Genomic DNA, 20,486 nt, shown 5'->3' with positions numbered 1-20,486 from the left:
TAGAGACCATTTCTAATTTGCAGTTAATTTACATCTTATATAGTATTGTCATATATATATATACATATATATATTTTTCCAATTTTAATGACTTATATATTATAGACTTTCATCAAAGTCCGAATGTGTGATAAAAATAAGGAAAGAAGTTGTAGGGATTTTTTGTTTCTATTACAATGTCAGTCATATTGTGTTAAAACTAGAACAACATATTAGAAGAAAAAAAAGAAATTAGAACAAAATTTCAGTATGCATGGTGGTCACATTTGGTTGATGATCATGATTGGCTAGTGGCTACGTACTGCTTTTTTTTTTCTGCGCAAAATGTATACACTAATAAAAAGTAGATAGATGAATCAAAATACATGCTGATGTTAGATCGCATTTGATATGTGTATGTACATTATAATTTATACATGTGTATGCATATATACAGCTAGTATGAACATGGCGGTAGAGTCAAGAGCAAAAGGATCTTCTTAATAGTATATACTAAATATTTTTCGACCATATAATATAAAGGCGCAAACAGCCACATGACAACAAAATTTAATTAACAATAAGACTCGGACGAGGACTTATTGAATTGGTTGCATTCATAGGACGAATATGCTCGAATCCGAAAAGCATAACTTACTATATAATTCTATACTATTGTCAACATTTTGTTCAATATTTAAATTTGATTCTCATGTTGCTTCAATATTATTACAAATCTGCACGTTAGCTACAATGTCCTTGTCGTAGAGTATATTCTCTGCCTCTGGTTTAGAGAAGACTTTTATTCATTAAATAGATATGGTTAGGTCACTTAATATATTTGCTTGTTAGGACAGTATCTCTCAGAATCTTGAATTAATCTAAAGATTCTTTTAATTAATTGTTTTTCAGCCGTACCAGTCCCACAATTAGGTTTGTCTTTCCAGGTGGCTCTAGGTGCCACGTAGCATTTCTAAAATTTACGTGTATTTCTCAAACGATAAAGCTCATGTGGTGTGAAATATATAAAAAGTAACACCTCTAAGATATCTAGATACTAAAACAAAGATGGTTAATGAAATAATGAGTTAAACCATCTTCATATATTGATTTCTCTCTTTTTGTATGTGCTACGTGTTGTTTACTCTATATATTTTGAGTTGTTTCAAATTATTTCAAACGAAACCATCTTATCAAATTTATTTACTTTAATATATATATATATTAATATTATGTATATATTAGCATTTTGAGATAGAGTTTTAATACGTGCAGATTTTTAATAAGATGGTTTCGTTTTCAAGATCGGATCAACCTGGCTAGAAATTTCATGTGCAGAATAAACAACCAAATAAGATAAGTATATTTTACTTTGGAATTATTAAATGCATATATATATATGTATATAATGTATACACGTAGTGTATTGACGATAGATCCAAATGACCAGGAATCGGATTAGGATTTCATTAGGTAGTTCAAATTAGGGATGGCCAAGCATGGGTTAACGTGGCCTTTCACACAAGTTAAAGGACAAAGTGGCTCTTGATAATTATTAATTAAAGAGCAGTGATTATGATTGAAACAAGGAAAAATACAAATAATTAATTCATCAACAAACTTGAATGCTTTTATTGGTCTATATCCAACATTAAAAAATCATAGACATGGGATATTCGAATTGACTTATTTAAGTCGTTATAATAAACTTGTACGAAGAGTACAAATTTATATACGACCTTAACTTTATCATCTTCTATATACATGTCTTAAGTACGTGCTAATCTTGTTTTAATCCTTAGCAAAATGTTTGACATTGTGAAATTAAAATCCTTAGCAAATGGTTGACATTGTGCACTTAATCTTGTTTGAATACTCAGCAAAATGGTTGACATTCTGAAGATAATCTTTGATTATGTAATATGAAGCCTTTAGAAGATTCTTAGTGACTAGTAAACTAGGTAGAAATTAATACCGATTTTTTTCTTAAAGTTTGAACATACCGAGATAATTATAAATTAAACGATATGCATTGTCATCACATTTACAAGGGAAAGTTGTTTCTAAATATATATACTAGTTTCAGGCAACTTATATATGTAATGTATATTATTTGAAAGTCATACTCATCACTTTAAGATATCGAAAACGTTATATATACCGGTGATGAGTATGACTCTCAAATACTATACAGATAATACAGATTATATGAAATTATATATATCTATATATATATATATATAATATATATGTCTGTTCTGACTTTTGAGTTATGAAATGTTATTACATTTTGGGAATCAGGCAAGGAGGAGGATGTCTCCCAATGAGAATGATCGACCTTTCAACAGTTGTCCAAATTTTGGGCTTAATGGGCCATCCTTACTTTGGGCTAGGCTTATATTTAGTCCCCAGTGTCAGATGCCTAATTACTCCCTCAATGGTCATTAAACGTGTGAGTGGGCGTACTCTAATATTCATGCAAGTGTGAGTATATTTTACAATTTACAGGTTACAAATTTGGAAAGATCACCATGTTTTCTGAGAAACAAAAGAAACCCCGTTCTTTCTCGGTAATGCTAAATTAGAAAGTAAGACCCAAGTATTCGAGATTGTTATAAAAATATTGATTATTTCCATATGAAGTAAAATTAATTGATTAAAATTAAATATTTCTTCATACCTTAATGGCTTAGAAGACCAAACAAAAACAAAAAATGCTACACATAATTATCCCAATCAAAAAAGAAAAGAAAGATAAAAGAGAGTAAAAAACTTTACAGTTCATGAACTTTCTATAACTTAAATCGAAGCTGTTGTTCCAATCTTGTGGGAGTGTAAGGAATGAGATTAACAATCTTTTCACCTTTTGGAAAAGGCAACTCTGTTTCTACAGGTATCTTCTGTAGTATTATGACCTCGTTTAGCTTCTCATACTTAGCCAAAATCTTGGTTACGTCCTCTCTCTCTTTCTTGAATATCGATATCCATGAGTCTTCTTTCGATGGCTTACTCTTCTTCGCCGCTGCTAATGCACGCCGGAGAACCCCAATCGCTTCACCTACTCTCTCTTCGGATTCCAGCACTTCAGCAAAGTGTTTTTGGCTCTTTAGCTCGTGTAAAGCTCTCATTGTTGCAACATATTCCTATATAAATCAAGAAGATTCTAAGGAAGACCTAAAGCAAAGTTATCTTTATGCGATCAAGAAACAGATGAGGTTTTATCTGACCAAGATTTGGTTTCTCTCTTCTATATGCAGAAAGTAATGGAACAAGATTTGCTTCTTCATCACATATAGCTAAGTTTTAGGGATAGGGGACTTACGAGAAAGCGTGACGATAAGTCTTTACATTCTCCATTGGCTCTAGATGACAAATTAGCACATACTTCAGAAAGCATTTGTGTAACACCGTAATGCAGTTTCGACAATAGGCTTGCGCTTTTTCCGCTTTCTTCAGCGTTCTTCGTAGTTACAGCCTATATATCAAAGAATTATCATCAGTTTTCATCTACAAACAAATATAGATTTGAGGCAAGAACCCACCAAGAGAGAGAGCTAGGTAAATGAGGACCATTAGTGAAAGATTAGTTAAAACACTTACCTGACCTTCAGCTAAACAGAGGAGGCTCAAGGAGGTGCAAAGCGGAGGAGTTAGCTCAGGGAGCTTCCCTGGAGGCAACAAAGGTTGTAAAGAAGGAAGAAGCTCATGAGACAGATGATGGAAAGCTCCAGATGCTTCTCGGTAAAGTTTTACCGATGTCTTAATATCTGTTGTAAAATCAGGAAAGCAAAGTAGTTATGAGTAATGATGCAAAACAGAAGCAACGCAGAAAACAGAGAGATGGTTTTATTTTTAAAAAAGCCTAATAATTAATACCTGAGGATGCTAACTCCATCGCTCTCTCCCTGAGCTTAACTGCGTAAAGGAAAAGTACCATTCCAAGCTCGAACATTATGTTATCGACTTGGAAGAATTTCGGACATTTACGCTGAATCAAGGTCTGCGAGATCAATCCACTGCTCCATCTTATCTTGAGACCTGAAACCCCTCTTTGAAGCTTATCAGCGTAATGCACCAAGTTGAAGAGTAATGGAAGGTATTGTCCAAGTTTTTGGAGATCCTGTATATTATGCAGCAATAAAAAAGAAGAAGAAGCTAAGTTACACATATTGTTTATGAAAAAACTGAAATCAATTTCATTGAAACACTGCTATCTTTTAAAACAAGGAGAGAGAGAGAGTTATAGAGTAAATTACTTGCTCACAAACAGAGGTTAGTGCTCTGTTTTTCTCTTTTGCAATGGCATCAGTGAGATTGCTGGTTCTGTTAACAGATTCCTCGATCGCTTTACGCTTAGCGCTTAACTTTTTAACTTCTGTTAGAGTAGAAGCACCATCAGATGGTAACGCTTTCTCAAACACTATCTGGTTTTTAAGACAAAAGGTGAGAGAAGGCATGAGTTACAAATCCTCAATCTCAGGATCAAACACACATATACAACACAAAAAACCCTAAAATCAGAAAACTGGAATCGTTCGAGAGATATACACAAACTAGAATCAAAGGACAAAAGAAGATTACCTCTTTTGTTTTCGGTTCTGGAATTAGGTACTGCATCATCGTCGTCTTCTTCTTCTTCTTTCAGACTCTTGATTAGACAACTAGTAAACACCAGAAGGAACAAAATAAAACAAAACCCCACATAAAAGAAAGAAAACAGGACGAGCGAAAATTTCTGAAACCCTTAAGCTTAGTTATTATTAATAATACTCTGAAAACGCAATTCCTGAGAGTGTTAGGAACTTTTTGTTTTTCAGGAAATTCAGATTTGTATTTGCTTTCCTATTTCTATTGCTGTGGATATCAAATAGAAGAAAAAAAGGAAATTTCTTAGAAGAACTGAAACAGCATGTGTGCAACAACAAGACCGATGAAATCAATAACAACATATAACCCAACTGAAAACGTCAAAACGACCTTTGATCAACATATTATATATGATGAGATTTTGAAATTTTCTAGGGAGTTTCAATGCTTCCAAGGTCAATTGTTCTGTTTCCTTTTTAGACAAGGTTTTGACTTTTAATGAGATATAGTCTTTCCACTTAAATTAAAACCTATGGATTTGGGTTTAAAATAGAAGACCTGATAAAATATTGAACTATTACTAATTTAATTATAAATTCGTAAATCATCATTAAAAAACCTGGGAAGACCATCAATATCACCCTCATCAAGCTAATAAGAAGGAGGTTTGTGATTCCGGCGGGTCTGCTCTAATGCTTTGGATACTGAATATATTATTATGATGAAACTGAACATTCAAATCCATGTAGAGAAGAGTCCCATAAAAATCGATTTTATGAATTTTTTAAATTCATCTCACAATATATTTGATTAATTGATGATAGCAGATTTTGTTATATTTTAAATTGCAAATATCTTGATCAAGTGATTTATCACAAAAGCTTGCTGATTTTTTTCCTTTTTTGGCATCTTTGAAAATTTTAACAATATCTGTCTGGTTTATTAATTTTTAAAAACAAGAAAATCTATAAAAAAAAAAACTTACATTAAAGTTTTTACAGTGCACAATCTATGTCTATTGTAATCAATTCATCACAATGCTAGGATTTTACCTAATTCATCAAATACAATAAAACAATTTCTTAATCCCAATAACACCCCTAAGATTCTTGCGTTTATGAATACTTAGGCCTAAAACCCATTATTATGGGCTGATCGCCTTTGATATTTTTACAATTTTTTTTGTCTTTCAAACCTGTCGCTATTATAGCAAAACAATAGTAAAAATCTACTCCAGTAAACATTTTATTTACATAAATCTCTTATGAAAATAATTACTTCTTCTAAAATTTAAAACTTTAAATTTATCAATTTGGAAAACAACAGTTTTCATACTCCAAACTACAATGAATGTTTTTTAATTAAACAAAGATTAAGGAGAAAGTAGGAAAACATGTTGCCACAAATCACAAAAAATATGAAGATCTACAATGGCCAAACTCTTACGGTCACTCACTTAGCGCGTGAAGTAAAAATTTTAAGTACAGTTACAAAACCTCATGCATTTTTTCTAACAAACACAAAACCAAATTGATAAAAACAAATTTTAGCAATCTAAAGATCAATTAAACTCTTAAGCATGTTATTGTAATAATTGAGATGTCAATTCAAATTGGATAAGTCTATCTAATTGGAATACAAGAAACTACTAAATCCAAGTCGATAGATAAGAGTTTTTGTTTTGAAATTAGCAACCTAAATGAAAAGTAGCAACCAAGACAAATCACGCTAAGTGTTGATGCTGCCGTTAGTCACTACACTGACGCAATTAATGTTGCTCAAGACAATCCCCGCGTCCATTTATTTTTCTTCTGGCATTTCGCTGCTCATGCGTTCTTTGGTCACTACAAGGAAACAGTCTCTGATGCAAAGAAAGATGGCGAACTAAAACCAAGGGTATATCTGTCTCGGTGATGCTAATTTTGAATTAAGTTCACAACAGTTCCAAGAAGCTGTGGGATACTACGAGAAGCATACGAACTCAGTGGATGGTCAGACGATTATTTGTTAGAAGCTATTCAGAAACTAAATGTTTATGGCAAATTTTCCAAAAATCTGTTTTTCAATGCTATCCGACACCCGTATATAGTTAAGATGGTGAACGAAAATGAGCATACGAGTGGGTTAATGGGTTAATGGAACATGCTGATATCCTTAGTATGATGGAGGAACTCAAGGAAGACCAGGATCGTATCTATCTTTACCTGAAAGATGGAGAGGGTGATCAAGGCTGTCTGTGTTTTGCACTATGCTCAGGAGTTTTATTAAACTTATGAGAGCTATGTGTTACTTTGTGTAAAACTTGTCTTTATAAGTGATGATGTTTCTGCATTTATACTTAAATATTGTGATGAAGAGAACCTAGATTGTAAGAGACTTATAATAGAAATAATCTGGTTTTGTGTTACGCTTGCAAAACTTATTTTATACCTGATGATGTTTGTGTTGCTTCTGATTTCTGCATTTATACATAACTGCATTGTGTTAGTATTCTCTTGCATTTTCGTTGCTTTGTATCGTAGGTCAATTGTTCAGTTTCCTTCTTTGACAAGTTTTTGACTTATGATGAGATATAATCTTCTTGTTAAAAAGTGACAAAAGAGTTGCTGGTGATATTAAAATCAATAGGTTTGGGCTTAAAATAGAAGATCTAATAAGTTGACTGTGAGCTTTAATATCACCGGCAGTTCTTTAGTCACTTTTTCAGTAAATAGGTGTTGGTGATATTGAAGTCCATAAGCTTGAACTTAAACTTAAAACATAAAACCGAAATTGTTGAATTTTTTTTTAGAAATCTTCAAAAAGAAAAAGATTTAAACCCAACAATATCTGTCTAGTTTGTTGATTTTTAACGACAAAAAAATCTATTAAAAACTTACATTAAAGATCTTACAGTGTACAATCTATGTACATTGTAATGAATTCATCACAATGCACTTGGATTTTTCCAAATTTATCAAATACATTAAAACAATGTCAAACCTTAATCCCAATAACAGTATTAAGATTCTTGCCTTTAGATATACTTAAGCCTAAGACTCATCATTATGGGCTAACTGCCTTTGATTTTCTTTACAATTTTTTGGTTTGTGCTTTAGCAAACCGACTGAAAAAAAGTCCCTTGTACACACCACGACATACAGAAGACTGCCTACTGCCACAAGCCAGCTATGCACCTTGCTCTTGTCGAGATGTCCTTTCTTTACAAACATGTCGCTATTATATCAAAACAATAGAAAAACCTGCTCCACTCAACATTTTATTTACATAAATCTATTACGAAAATATTTACTTCTTTTGAGATTTTAAACTTTAAATTTTTTCAATTTGGAAAACAACAGTTTTTAATTCCCAAACTACAATGGATGTTTTTAACTAACAAAAATTAAGGACAAAATAAAAAACAAGTTGCCAAAAACCCCAAAAAAAAATGAAGATCTACAATGGCCTCTACAAATATGAAGTACATTTACAAAACCTCATGCACTCTTTCTACAAATACAAAACCAAATTGATAAAAAAAAAAAAAAAAATTTAGCAAGGTGTGTCAATCCAAATGAGATAAATCTATCTAATTAGAATACAAGGAACTTCTAAATCCAAGTCAGTAGATAAGAGTTTTTGTTTTGAAACTAACAACCTAAATGAAAATTAGCAACCATGAAAAGATCAAAGAAAAGGAAACAACTGTGAGTTTCATTTTCTACTGTTCTGCGAAATTGTATCATAATTAAAAGTCTGCATCATCTATGTAGAAACGTTTGTTTTTTTTGTTTGAATAAAATTTAACATTCATCTTAAAAAACAAGTAATTAAGAAAACACTGTCTGGTTCATATATATATTTTTTTAGCTAGACATAATCACATTGTCAATAGATTGGAGAGCTTGATTTGCAAAAAACCGAACATCAACATCTGGGTCTTCACTTAGCTCCATCAAGCATGGCCGTATCATCTTCTCCACAACCTTTCACAACCAAAAAAAAATTTTGTATGGACGTTTTAGATTCCTGATGAGGACAACGTCACACCATAAGACTGCTCTTTATTTCTGATAAACCCAAAAGAATTGCGTGTGAATGTGATACTAACCGATTGGTCAACTGTCGGAATGAGCGATTGCATCATTTTGGCAACGTTAAATTTGATGTTTGGAACTCTGATAAGAAGGGAGAGAGAGCGTTTTTTTTACTTAGCTATTGGGAGTAATAAATTGATTCAGTGAGATTTCATGTTCTATCAGAAAGAGACTTGCCTGTCTTTAGATGCAGTTATTACCACAGGCAAGAGTTTGGAGCATGTGATCTCGGATCCCATTACTGGAGCAAGAAGCGATACTGCACGAAGAATCGTCATCCGATATAGATAGTGTGGATTGTCAATCAGCTCTAGAACCTGCACAAATAAATACACATATAACCCGATAGTGAAAATGATCATTTTGAATCAAGGAGAAGGGAAAAAGTCTACCAAACACTTAGAGAGATTTCTAGACAAACCTGAGGAACTATATGCTGCATTGCCCACTCAGGACCAAACTCCTCAGCAAGACGCTTGAGATTGTTTGCAGCAGCGTCCCGGATTGAGTGAACCTGACAATAACAAAATTTATTTCCCAAATATTCAAACGGTCGAAAAGACTTATCTATGTATCCGATGAATCAATGAAGGTAGAGAATGAGAGACCTTGTCTTGTAACCATTGCATGCAAAGAGCACCAAGCTTGTCGTCAAAGAAGCCTACACCTAATTGACTGGCCAACAAGGGAATATACTCAATTATAGCAAGACGTACTCTCCAGTGCCTGTCTTCAGCAAGTTCTACAATGGCTGGCAATAAAGATTGTGATAGTAGATCAATCCCAATAACCTGCCAATTTTTTTTTTTTTAAAAAACTGCTTCAGCATCTAAAAATTAGATGGAAAAAAGAAGTTGCTGCAAAGTGGTATATATTAGCCTTTCACTTTGAACATGTGGGGAACCTTTTCCAAAATGGAGTTCCAATGTTGTGCAAAGAGATAGTAACTTGGTCAATAACAAACCTGGTTCACTTGGTCAAGTTTGCTGATAATGTTTAACCGTACATCAGGAAACTCGTCTTTTAATAGAGAAAGAAAGATTGGAAGAAGATGCTCAATTGTTGCATCCTGCAATAAATATCAATGCTAAGTTAAAAAACTGCAACATAGAAAATGCAAACACCATATCTCGTGTCGAAAAAGATAAATAGGCTTTTTGACATAGATTATGGTTGCACCTTCCAGGCACAGATTACACAAATTCGTAGAGATGAAAACCAGGAGGAAGATGATATATACATGGTTTCAAACAAAAGAAAGAATGTTCTATTTTTTTTGTTCAAAAATAGAATCGTTCTATTTAAGATGCTAAAGCTGAGTAAAATAATGTATTTTTTGTATAGATGACAGTATTCATGATATAAGAGGCATTTGTATCGATCCCCTTACCTTACCCAAGACTGGAGCCATTCCCATTATAATTGAGGCCAGAGCAGATCTGACATGCTGAGAAGAGTCCGATGATAATTCCTACGCGTACATTTAAAGATAAGCTATTAGTAATAAGCATATACTGATGGTACATTGGTCTGTTGCACAACATGAAATTAAAAACACTAGTCTTGAGCGTTTGTACCTTTACACAGGGAAGAATGTGCTGGATAGCGAGTTCAGGGTTTACAATCCGACAAAATTTAGTAACTTTTCCAGCAGCTGCTATCCGAACTTCAGCCTCATTATCACGAAGTAGACGAACATATGCAGGCACCAGATCCGTCCTTAACACACGAGGCACATCACAAGAAATAAGATAAGCAAGAATTAAGGAAATCTATCAAGATGGCTCAACAAACATAAACTTCCCAAGTACCAAATACCTCTGGAGCCTGTAATCTATTGTTTGATAAAGAATTACGAATTCAAAAGGTCAATAAAGACATCAACCAGCATTGCTTACCTACTTGGCTCCGGCCCAACAGCTTCACAAAGTTCATAGAGCTGATTTGCAACCATATAACGCACACGCCAGGACTTATCCTGCTCAGAGAAGAAAAAAAGGAAGATAAAGCACCTCATACACATATGCCTTACAGCTTTTCCCATAAGACTCATCAGTCAAAAGTCGGTACTTATTCACCTGTGAGAACTTGCCAATGACAGGAAGAATGTGTGCAACGCAGTCCTGGGGCTCCAACAATTTCCCAAGAGCAGCACAACTCTCAACAGCCAATAATCTAACCGAATCTTGTTCTGACATCAACGTCAATATGGTAGTTAAAAGCGATAAGATCATTATAGTAAAGACACTGAAACTGAAATGTGGACAATGGTAGTGCTGCTTCACTTCAGCTAATTCTATGTGTTCAATTCATTAACCCTATAAACAGGCTTGATGAAAATTGTAAGAGTATATGCCGGCAAAACAAAACCATATAGTATCGGAAAACATACCATCTTGCGTAAGATCCTCAAACATGGACATAATGTCTGTCTTCAAATGAGCTGATTCAACTGTAGCAGCAAATTTTCCTAAATTGGTTGCTGCAGCTCTGCGCACCATTGGCATGTCATCTTGACAGAGCTGGCTGTATATTGATCTTAGCTCAGTCTTTAGCAGATCTGAGGCGCTAGCGTATGCAACATGGAAAATCCCACATGCTGATACTCTAGCTGTGAACCACTCACCAGCTGAAAGTCGCTGTAAACCATGATAATGTTGAGTGATATTGCACAATGCACGTTACAAGCACAACAATCATCTTGGTTCCTACTTCCTATAGAGACGTATAGTCACATACAAAACCACAATTCAAAAGAACCCTAATGACAGAGACATATTATACACTATCCGATGGGTGTTCTCTTAGATCAATCAAACTGGATGTAAACAACTTCAACCAATCGATTCCCAAAATATCTATATGGGGAACACTGAACAAGAGGCAAACAAATATTTCTATGTCCAACCTTTCGGCGACAAAAGACACAAAAACTTACATGTTCCTCTGTGTCAAGAAGAGCTCAATTTCTCAAAGAGATAGATAACATGAGTTCTAACCTTAGCTAGAGGAATGAAATGATCAACCAAGTCATTCTCCCTCATCTGAGAACCAATTCTGCAGAGTGAATCTACAGCTTTCTCCCTCACGATGGTTTCCTCGACGGTTGAGAGAGTCTCCAGAGGTGGAAGCAGGACATTTGCGTGCTCAATTCCTCCCACGAAAGGAATAAAAACCCCCAACTCTTCTGCCATTGCCAGAAGCACCTCGTCATCATCGTCATTGTTTTCACTAAGAAACGGAATCAACTCCTTTCTAGTTCTCTCCTCTCCAAGAGCACGAGCGATGATGGAAAGCCGTCTAATGGAGTTCAATCTAAGCTGAATATCATCATTTTTTAGCTCGTCTATAAGCACGGCAATAGGGTATAAAGGCTCATCAACCATAGACATACTGTCTAAACCTCAATCAGTACCCAATTTCAACTGATCCTATATCAACAACGATGTACAGAAAGTCAGCAACAGGAAAGAAAAAGAAAACATACATCTTTCAAACTACAATTACACTACAAATAAATGATATAAAAGCAAATTAAAATTTTTTTGGAATTGTGCCATATATGAGAAAGAGATAGAGCCAAACACTGACATAATCCAAGAGTAAGCCATTACTAATTCTAAGGAAACATGAATTAGGCCAATAAATTATTTGCACCAAACAATTATACTAACTTAAAACAATGAACATCAGAATCAAACATGAATAGAGCGGAGAAATTGACCATTTCCTACTAAAATGAAAAAGAAGAAACTTAGTGCCGTCCCCATCTTCCCGGAAAGGCCTAGAGAAACTACTACCTCTCATTGACTAATAAAGAAAGAAGATCTAAACAACAGTTCGATTAGAGATTCTCATATACATTCGAAAAATCTTTCTAGGCTGAAGAAATGGTCGAGATTTTTACCGATTACGCTGCTTTCCCAGTTCAAACGATATGCCGATTGAAAGAAGAACGAGAACGAGACAGAGAAGGAAAAAACAAAATATTTTTCTGAGGCCTGTAAATGCTTAGAACTTAAATGGGCCTAAATATTTTCTTATTTATACTCAAACCTTTTAATAAAACTACGACGACGTTTCGATATATTTCTTAATCTCGTATAAAGGAAGCTTCTCGTAGCCAAAACATTGGACACTCTCTTCTTCCTCAGAAAATCCCGGAAAAAGGAAAAAATTTGCTCTCTCTCCAGTTTTTTTATATTTTCCCGCGCATTATTTCGGAAAAATGGCTCCTAAATCGGATAATACAGAAGGTAATCATCTCTGGGAAAAATCTTCTATGCTCTTTGATCATGTTCGAATATATGCTCTTCAGCGTTATCGGATCTGGGGTTTCTTTTCGTTGCTTCCCATTTAGTTTAATTCACCTTTTCTGATATCTCTCTTATTAACTTACTGAAATTTTCGATCTGCAGCTATCGTACTCAACTTTGTGAACGAGGTGAGCACTTCGCGGCGATTCCATTTTGCTTATCGAGAAACCCAATTTTAAAACGGATCACAAACAGATACGACCTTGAAATTCGATTTTGAAATTAAGGCTAGGTTAAGGTATAGAGTGATCAGTGATGTTCATTGGGTCTTTTTGGTTACTCATCTTCGTGACTCTTAGCTATATGAGAAGTGAAATATAACCACACGAATTTGTCGTTTGAAGCTTTTTGAATCGTCTGGGTTTTTGAAAATTGGTAGATACGGGGTCTGAATCGTAAGCGTTTTTATTCTGGTGTTCATGATGAATCGGTTGTTACATTATGGTGCAGCAAAACCGACCTCTAAACACCCAAAATGCAGCTGATGCTCTGCAAAAGTTTAATCTTAAGAAGACTGCAGTACAGAAAGCACTCGATAGCCTTGCTGATGCTGGGAAAATCACGTTCAAGGAGTATGGTAAGCAGAAAATATACATTGCAAGACAGGACCAGTTCGAGATTCCAAACAATGAGGAGCTTGCTCAAATGAAAGAAGAAAATGCCACATTGCAAGAACAACTCCAAGAGAAGAAGAAAACAATCGGCGAAGTTGAGTCAGGTGTGAAACTTACTTTTTTCTTTAGACATATTTTTAGGAAGTAACTAATCTGTGTATGTGTTTAGTTGCTCGGATAACGTTATCTTCTGTGATATTATTGTCTTCACAGAGATCCGGAGCTTGCAGACAAACTTGACACTAGAAGAGATACAAGATAGAGATGCCAAACTAAGGAAAGAGGTACATCTTCTTCTTAGCTTTGGTTTTTTGTCTTTCCTTGAGTAATCTTGTAATAGAGAATAGCTTAAAATTGATTCCGACTTTGTACCAGGTTAAGGAAATGGAAGAGAAGCTGAGTAAACTACGCGAGGGAGTTACATTGGTGAGGCCGGAAGACAAAAAGGCTGTTGAAGAAATGTACTCAGACAAATTAAATCAGTGGCGAAAGCGTAAGAGGATGTTCAGAGACATTTGGGATACTGTAACGGAGAATTTTCCCAGAGACATTAAGGACTTTAAGGTGTGTATTGTTCACAAGTTTCCTCTTTCAAAACTACATGAAATTAGCCGTAATGCTTGACTTCTGTGACTTGGTAGGAGGAGCTTGGAATTGAATATGATGAAGATGTCGGCCTAAGCTTGCAGGCATATTCTGATCTTATTCAACATGGTAAAAAGAGAGGCAGAGGGCAGTAGTTTCCAGGCAAGTTCTTAGAAAATCTCGCTCAAGTCAAACTTTTCTAGAAACTTTTCTTGACTACACGCATATGCAATTGTTTCAACAAAATTGAAAGCTTATATCCATAAAAAATACAATAATCTGACACCCTTGACCAAAAGAAAAAAACACAGACAAAGATTGTACAAAACTCATCATTAAACCATAGATGCATCTGAATAACAAAAATTATACTTCTTAGTATCCACGAACCTGTCTTGTCCTGACTGAAATCGGACCTTTCAAACCCACTTTACGCATAATAGGATCTTCAACCGAACCATGCATAAGATGTTGCTCACCTTTAACCTTGATAGTAGTATTAGTCTTAGCGCCATATGGAGTTTCTTCCTCACTGTCGTAGATGACAACATCTTTCTCCAACAACTTCACAGGGTCTTCTCTAAATGACATCACTGGGACATCCTCAATAATGTCTTCTGAATCCGAGATAGACCTCTTAGATTGTGACCTTACATCCTCTTGGCTGGATCCTTCACCATCTGAAAAATCTTCATCATTACCTTCTTGTGTTTGTTCTGATTTCTTGTTTTCGGAACCATTGGATGAATTTCCCACACCATTGATACCCGGATTGTCCCCTCCACGAGGAGAAAATTGAGAAAGCTCCACAGCCGCTTGTGCAGCTTCCGCTGCATGAGCAGCTGACTCAAACGCTGCTTGTGCAGCATCAGCCACATCTTTGTATTTCTTCTTTCCTCTCTTAACCGAATCAGATAACTCATAACCTTCTCCCATTTCTTCTTTTCCATCGTTACTTGTTAACTTAGCCTTAGAAACATCTGATGTTCTCTGCATAAATCAGAAAATTGATTAGAAAATGATTTTTTCTCTGTTAATCTTTTCTCTTTTGTGGTTATTGCAGATCTACACACCTCAGTGGAAGTAGAAGCTTCTTCTAGTTTCAGAACAATGTTGTTCTCTGCAGCGATCTCCTTCAAGACCTTCATTCTAACTTCTTTCGGTGGATGTCTTGTCGACAGCTTCTGAATTATCTATAGTGACACCAAAATGAAACATGAATACAAGAAACTCAGTAAGTATTTTGCTTTGTATTTAGAGATATATAACGTATTAAATATATTAGTTGAGTTGAATGAATCAAAGTTGCTTACTTTGGGATTAACCCCACAATTATTGCGCAACTCAATGGAACGAGCCGCGAGATCTTTGCCAAAACGCGAAATCAAAACGTTACGAATCTCTTGAAGCTCAGGGAACTCTCCGATTCTAGAAGCCGCGAAGAGCAAGCTGGAAACAGCTTCAAGAAGCTCTTCAGGGCAATCTCTGTTGTGTTCGAAGAGGTGAAGACGGTCGAGCAAGAGAGTGAAGTAGCCATGGATGAAGAAGAAAACGTCGAGGGTGTTTTGGTCTTTTATGACTTGGTCGACTCTGTGGTAAGCGTTCTCGTGGTGGCCGAGCTTGAGGAGCTCGGTGACGTCAGAGGTGGCTTGAGAGCATCTGGCTTGACGTTGGTTCTTGAGAATAGAGAGCCTCGTGAGAGCTAAGTTGAGGAGAGACTTGAACTTGTTGGTTTTGAAACTCCGACCAAGCAAAGCGTCCAGCTTCTTCCCCATTTGCTCTCAGTGAGTCGCATAGGAGATAGAGAGAAAGTGAGAGGAGAGAGAGAGAATGAGGTTAATGTGATTTCGGTTTGAATGGGAGTTATAAGAGGAAAGAAGACTAGACGCGTTTACGACGTACGACGACTTCTTCGTTCTTAGCAACGAAGTTTTCCGAAGTTTGAAAAAAACGACCCAAGTGAAGAAAAAAAATGGGGTCCGAAATCCAAAATAATAAAAACAAAAAGGACTGCTATTGAAAATCGCCCGCGAGGATTAATTATCTTCTAAGACCAAATGAAATGATAATTGATCAAAACGGGTAACATATCCAAACACGCTATTCTACTTAAATGTTTTGAGCAATTTTTTAATTTTTATATTTACTCAAACGGAAGTATTCAGGAAAATACTGTGTGTCATACTCTTTGTTTTCTTTCCGATGTTTTTTGTCTAACTAAAGAAAAATTATTAGGAAAGTTTGAAGATATTACTCAAACATGTTATAATTCTTTACATCTGAACCCGCCATTACTCGGTCCAGTCTCAAAACGCCAATTGCATGGAAGATTCATGTCCTGCACATCTCAAATCAGATTTTTCCAGTGTAAACTGCAATCTTTAATTACGGTATAGTGTGAAATTTGAATCACTGTTTCACAACATTCACCACAAAATTAAACGTTGTATTAGTTCTCATAACTATCAGAGAAAGAGAAATAGAGAGAAAGGCACTTTCACATATAATAGAAGCGTAATAGGAGAGTCTCGTAATTTTGTTCAACATTTTGCTTCGTAAAATCACATTTCAATAGTTCCAACCTTTCATTGTTTGTTTTATTTCCAGCTTTCTTTAGAAGCTATAAGCGGAACATTCATTACAAAAGTTGTGAAATAGACACAAAAGAACTGTCATTGTTACGGCTCTTAATATTGCAATTTATTTAAGACCGATAGGTATAAAGACTTTACTAACGCTTTTGCTCGTGGGATCAGCCATTAGAATGCAAACGATTTCCTCTTTATTAGATGTGACAGCAAAAAATCAAAAACGTTTTAGACTTATACAACTCATCTTTACTTAACTTTCGACATCATAAACATTATAAAGTAATTATCGATAATGTTGTTATTATGGTAAATAAAGGCTTTACTTCTGTTAGGTAGGAAAAGGTGAAGAAAAAATAGCTGTTTAATATAATTTACAAATTTCACGATCTTTTCTTCTAGACATAATTCTCCTCCCACTAATATCAATTATCGCTAGACACTCACGTCAACCAAACACATTCTAAATATTTTAAAGTTTAGATTCGTAAACTTCGAATGACACCTAATCTTTTCGTATAGGCTAAATTCTTCACTCAAACTCGGTATATTTGAAATGATATTGTGTGAATCCACCTGCTAACTTTGAAATATTCCATTACTTACGACTAAAGTTGTGGTATAGAAACCGTAAAAGGCGAAGCTTGTGAAATAGACAAAAGAGAGTTGTTATTGCATGTATAAGTCATGATAGTTAGTAATGTTTTTGCCTGTGTAATTAGCCATTAGAATACACACGATTTCCACTTTATTACGTGCGACACAAACTAAGCATCTAAAATTCAAAAACCTTTTAGACTTCTACAACTCATCTTCACATAACTTTCCACATCATAAACATTTTCTTAACAATGATAATAGTGTTCTATCATAATTAAGAGAGGCTTTTTTTGTAAAGTCGACACATGCAAGTCTGTTTTGGTAAAAGAATAATACATGAAAATGATACAATGTGAATCCATTAGACAACCCAAAGATATATATATGTGTTGTTACACTTACACATCTTTAATTTTGATAATTTAAGACTCTTCTCATCTAACTTAATACACTATAGGGTTCACTTGCCCGTGATGAATGGGTGAGGTATGCATGTGACATTGTACGTCTCTTTTCAGGATTAAGTATGAAAATTTTCTCCAGAAGATCCCTAAAATGAACTAACAACTTTGGATCCTCACCCGCATAACCTTTCTTAGTCTTGCGTGCACCTTGTTTAATTAGTTTGTAAATGTATCCGTTTTAACGAGTACGCAATGCTTTTAAAACCGAGACGGACCGATCAGATCGGATCAGACTTGTCATAAACTAATAGACTAAATAACTAACCAGTCTAACCATCTTTTAAAAAACCCGAGTTGGTTAAAAACTAAAGAAAAATACATGGTCAAAACAAACCAGATTAAACCGTCTACTTCACCAATCCTTAAATCTGGTAGAATCGGTTAGAGACCAGGTAGAACTTCGTAAGTTCGACCAACTCGATGTCTAGTTTGATTTGGAAAACATTGTCGATCAGTACAATTCGGTTTCAAATAAATCATTTTCCGGTTAACTGTTAACCAGAAACAGTACCAACTATCAAGATAAATGTAGTTTGTGATTGTAGTACAAGTACCAATTTGTTTTGGGCTATACCACATATTTTATGGGCTGTGTCTTTGCTTGTGTCTGAAAATGAAATCAGACTTTGCTATTTTATATTAAATGAAGGTGTTTTTTTGGATCAAAATGAAATGAAGGTGTTAAAGATAGAAAAACACAGACAAAATTTGATAATGAGGATTTTCATACTAGAATTTTTCACATTAACAGAAACTATGCGAGAAAGAGAGAAGAGATAGTTAGAGATCTGGGAAGAACAAACAAACGAATTCGCTTACACTAAACCTACCAAATTACCCCCCACTAACAAAATATTTAACTTTCCTATTCCTAATAATTAAAACTTAAAAGATATTAACCATTTACCATAAAATGGTAACGGTAAAAAACGACAGGGAGGCTAAACGCTTTACAAAACGGCACCGTTTTTCCAATTTACCACCACCTAAGAAAAAAAAACTCCGGAAAGTTTGTCGTTTATTCCGCCGGTAAAGACTCCGACCGCCAAGAAAATAGATCCCCGGAATCAAAACAATCGTCGGAAAATTCGAAAAGTCCATCAACGGCCACGTAATCTCCACCATCTCCGACGACGGTACCCAAATCTAACGATCCGTAATTCGACACGTGGTCCTCCAACCCCCATAGCTCGTCGATCCCGGACGAATCTGACGACGCTCGTACCAAATCCGTTAACGTCTCCGTCGTCTCCTCTTCTTTCGCGATTGGAATCGGAGAAACCGGTGGAGGCGGTGGCAAGCCGAGCTCGTCATCGGAGGCCTCGAGAAGATAACCAAGATCCGGCTGAGTTTCGTCGGAGCCTTGCGCCGCGGTGGTAACCGTCGAAGACGCAGCTGATAACTCGTCCTCGAAGCTCTTCATAACCGAGTCGAGATCTTGACTCACCGGTTCAGGATCCGAGTCATCGAGAACATCGAATAAATCGTCTCTCAGCCTCTTCACCTCCGGCGATTCGAGAACCGCGTCGTCAGACTCGTCTCTAACTCGCTTCTTCTCGGTCGACTCAGCTGAGTCAGCCCGAGTTAGCCTCTCCTCGTTGGCCAACAATTCCTCCTCCGCCATAGCTTAGCAACTACGCTTTTTTTCTTTTGGTTCGGTGAAACTTTGTTTTATGTCAGTGGCAATATCGAAATTAGTGAGAGATAGAGGTGCAGAATGGGAAGAAGGGAACACGAGGCTTTATAGTAAGAGAAAAGAGAGAGAGAGAGAGAATGTGAGGAGGGGAAATGTAAAAGAGAGAGAAAGAGAGACGCGTGAGATGTGACGGATAGTTAGGCGCGTGGGAGAGCGAATCCTTTGGAATCACGGATCCCTCGCTTTTTTTCTTTTTTGTTATTTCTTTCCCTCTTTTTTTTAAAGCTTTTTCTGGTATTTATTTTTTTTTTATTTTCTAAAACAAAAATAATTTGTTTTGAAAACTTCCAGATGTCGCTTTCTAATTTTAAAAACATTATTAATCGGTTTGGATTCGGACTTGAGGTCCGGTCACGTTGCAGTGCACATGCCCAGTCAATTACGCCCTCTGGATATTTCTTTTCTTTTTTAACATGCCCTTCTTGATTGTTCTAAATTTTTGTTTCCTCTATAACTTTTTGGAAAATGTTTTTTTTTTGTTTTCTGAAATATCTCACGTAACTCAAACTTGGAATATTGATTTTTTTCTTATTTCATTTTTTTCTATATATGCATTAACCTTTTCAAGTATAACCTTCTCAAAATATTACCTTTTCAACATTTAATAGATAAAATTCTATTTTCTTGTTTGCTGTGAATATTGGAATGGCTTGAAAGATGTATTTTCTTATTATAGTCTTAACAAAAACAAATTAACTAACAATAAGATTTATTTATTAAAATGTTGGCTGGTCCTTAGCAGCCTAGATTCAACTTCATCTACTAAGGTACAGTTTACTAAAAAAAAAACAAAAACTAAAATAAAAGAAGATTATAGTGGCTAATATATAGTATATACATATAGATTATCATACAGTGTTACCCAAAACTTTTTGTCTATTATTTCTGTTAAACCATTAGTCCACTACAACTTTGTTTTTTAATAAAAAAAGACCATCGGTCCATGTGTGAATGCTTATTTGTATAAATCATATCCTT

General features: G+C 35.3%; 5 protein-coding genes across 6 annotated transcripts; 1 reads left to right on the top strand and 4 right to left on the bottom strand.

The window, feature by feature from the left end:
- Positions 1-2,771: 2,771 nt before the first annotated feature.
- On the bottom strand, positions 2,772-4,926 carry LOC18993537. Its single transcript, XM_006417070.2, has 6 exons — positions 4,561-4,926; positions 4,236-4,403; positions 3,856-4,099; positions 3,580-3,746; positions 3,302-3,454; positions 2,772-3,122 (listed from the first exon to the last, which is right to left on the bottom strand). The coding sequence occupies exons 1-6, from the start codon at positions 4,597-4,599 to the stop codon at positions 2,772-2,774; spliced, it is 1,122 nt and encodes a 373-aa protein (XP_006417133.1). The 5' UTR covers positions 4,600-4,926.
- A 3,390-nt stretch (positions 4,927-8,316) lies between these two features.
- LOC18993536 (serine/threonine-protein phosphatase 2A 65 kDa regulatory subunit A beta isoform) lies at positions 8,317-12,642 on the bottom strand. 2 transcript variants are annotated; one of them, XM_006417068.2, is made up of 13 exons: positions 12,553-12,642; positions 11,645-12,076; positions 11,038-11,284; positions 10,724-10,836; positions 10,544-10,623; positions 10,223-10,364; positions 10,036-10,116; positions 9,610-9,714; positions 9,254-9,436; positions 9,067-9,159; positions 8,823-8,962; positions 8,660-8,726; positions 8,317-8,534 (listed from the first exon to the last, which is right to left on the bottom strand). In XM_006417068.2, exons 2-13 carry the CDS (start codon positions 12,035-12,037, stop codon positions 8,415-8,417), a joined length of 1,764 nt encoding a protein of 587 aa, XP_006417131.1. In that variant the 5' UTR covers positions 12,038-12,076; positions 12,553-12,642; the 3' UTR covers positions 8,317-8,414. The 2 variants fall into 2 exon arrangements, with proteins under 2 accessions (XP_006417131.1, XP_006417132.1); XM_006417069.2 differs by lacking the exon at positions 12,553-12,642 and adding an exon at positions 12,508-12,524.
- A 146-nt stretch (positions 12,643-12,788) lies between these two features.
- LOC18993535 (homologous-pairing protein 2 homolog) lies at positions 12,789-15,473 on the top strand. Its single transcript, XM_006417067.2, has 7 exons — positions 12,789-12,901; positions 13,064-13,089; positions 13,412-13,679; positions 13,789-13,859; positions 13,951-14,139; positions 14,217-14,322; positions 15,224-15,473. Exons 1-6 carry the CDS (start codon positions 12,874-12,876, stop codon positions 14,313-14,315), a joined length of 681 nt encoding a protein of 226 aa, XP_006417130.1. The 5' UTR covers positions 12,789-12,873; the 3' UTR covers positions 14,316-14,322; positions 15,224-15,473.
- LOC18993534 lies at positions 14,337-15,992 on the bottom strand. Its single transcript, XM_006417066.2, has 3 exons — positions 15,474-15,992; positions 15,234-15,353; positions 14,337-15,150 (listed from the first exon to the last, which is right to left on the bottom strand). Exons 1-3 carry the CDS (start codon positions 15,933-15,935, stop codon positions 14,536-14,538), a joined length of 1,197 nt encoding a protein of 398 aa, XP_006417129.1. The 5' UTR covers positions 15,936-15,992; the 3' UTR covers positions 14,337-14,535.
- Positions 15,993-18,523: 2,531 nt separating this feature from the next.
- On the bottom strand, positions 18,524-19,546 carry LOC18993533. The gene has a single exon (XM_006417065.2). It carries the CDS (start codon positions 19,434-19,436, stop codon positions 18,831-18,833), a length of 606 nt encoding a protein of 201 aa, XP_006417128.1. The 5' UTR covers positions 19,437-19,546; the 3' UTR covers positions 18,524-18,830.
- Between the last annotated feature and the right edge of the window lie 940 nt (positions 19,547-20,486).

Source organism: Eutrema salsugineum, unplaced genomic scaffold (assembly GCF_000478725.1).
Source record: "Eutrema salsugineum unplaced genomic scaffold, Eutsalg1_0 scaffold_5, whole genome shotgun sequence".
Classification (NCBI taxonomy): domain Eukaryota; kingdom Viridiplantae; phylum Streptophyta; class Magnoliopsida; order Brassicales; family Brassicaceae; genus Eutrema; species Eutrema salsugineum.
The sequence above is the reverse complement of the archived record's forward strand: the minus strand, read 5'-3'. Positions and strand labels throughout refer to the sequence as shown.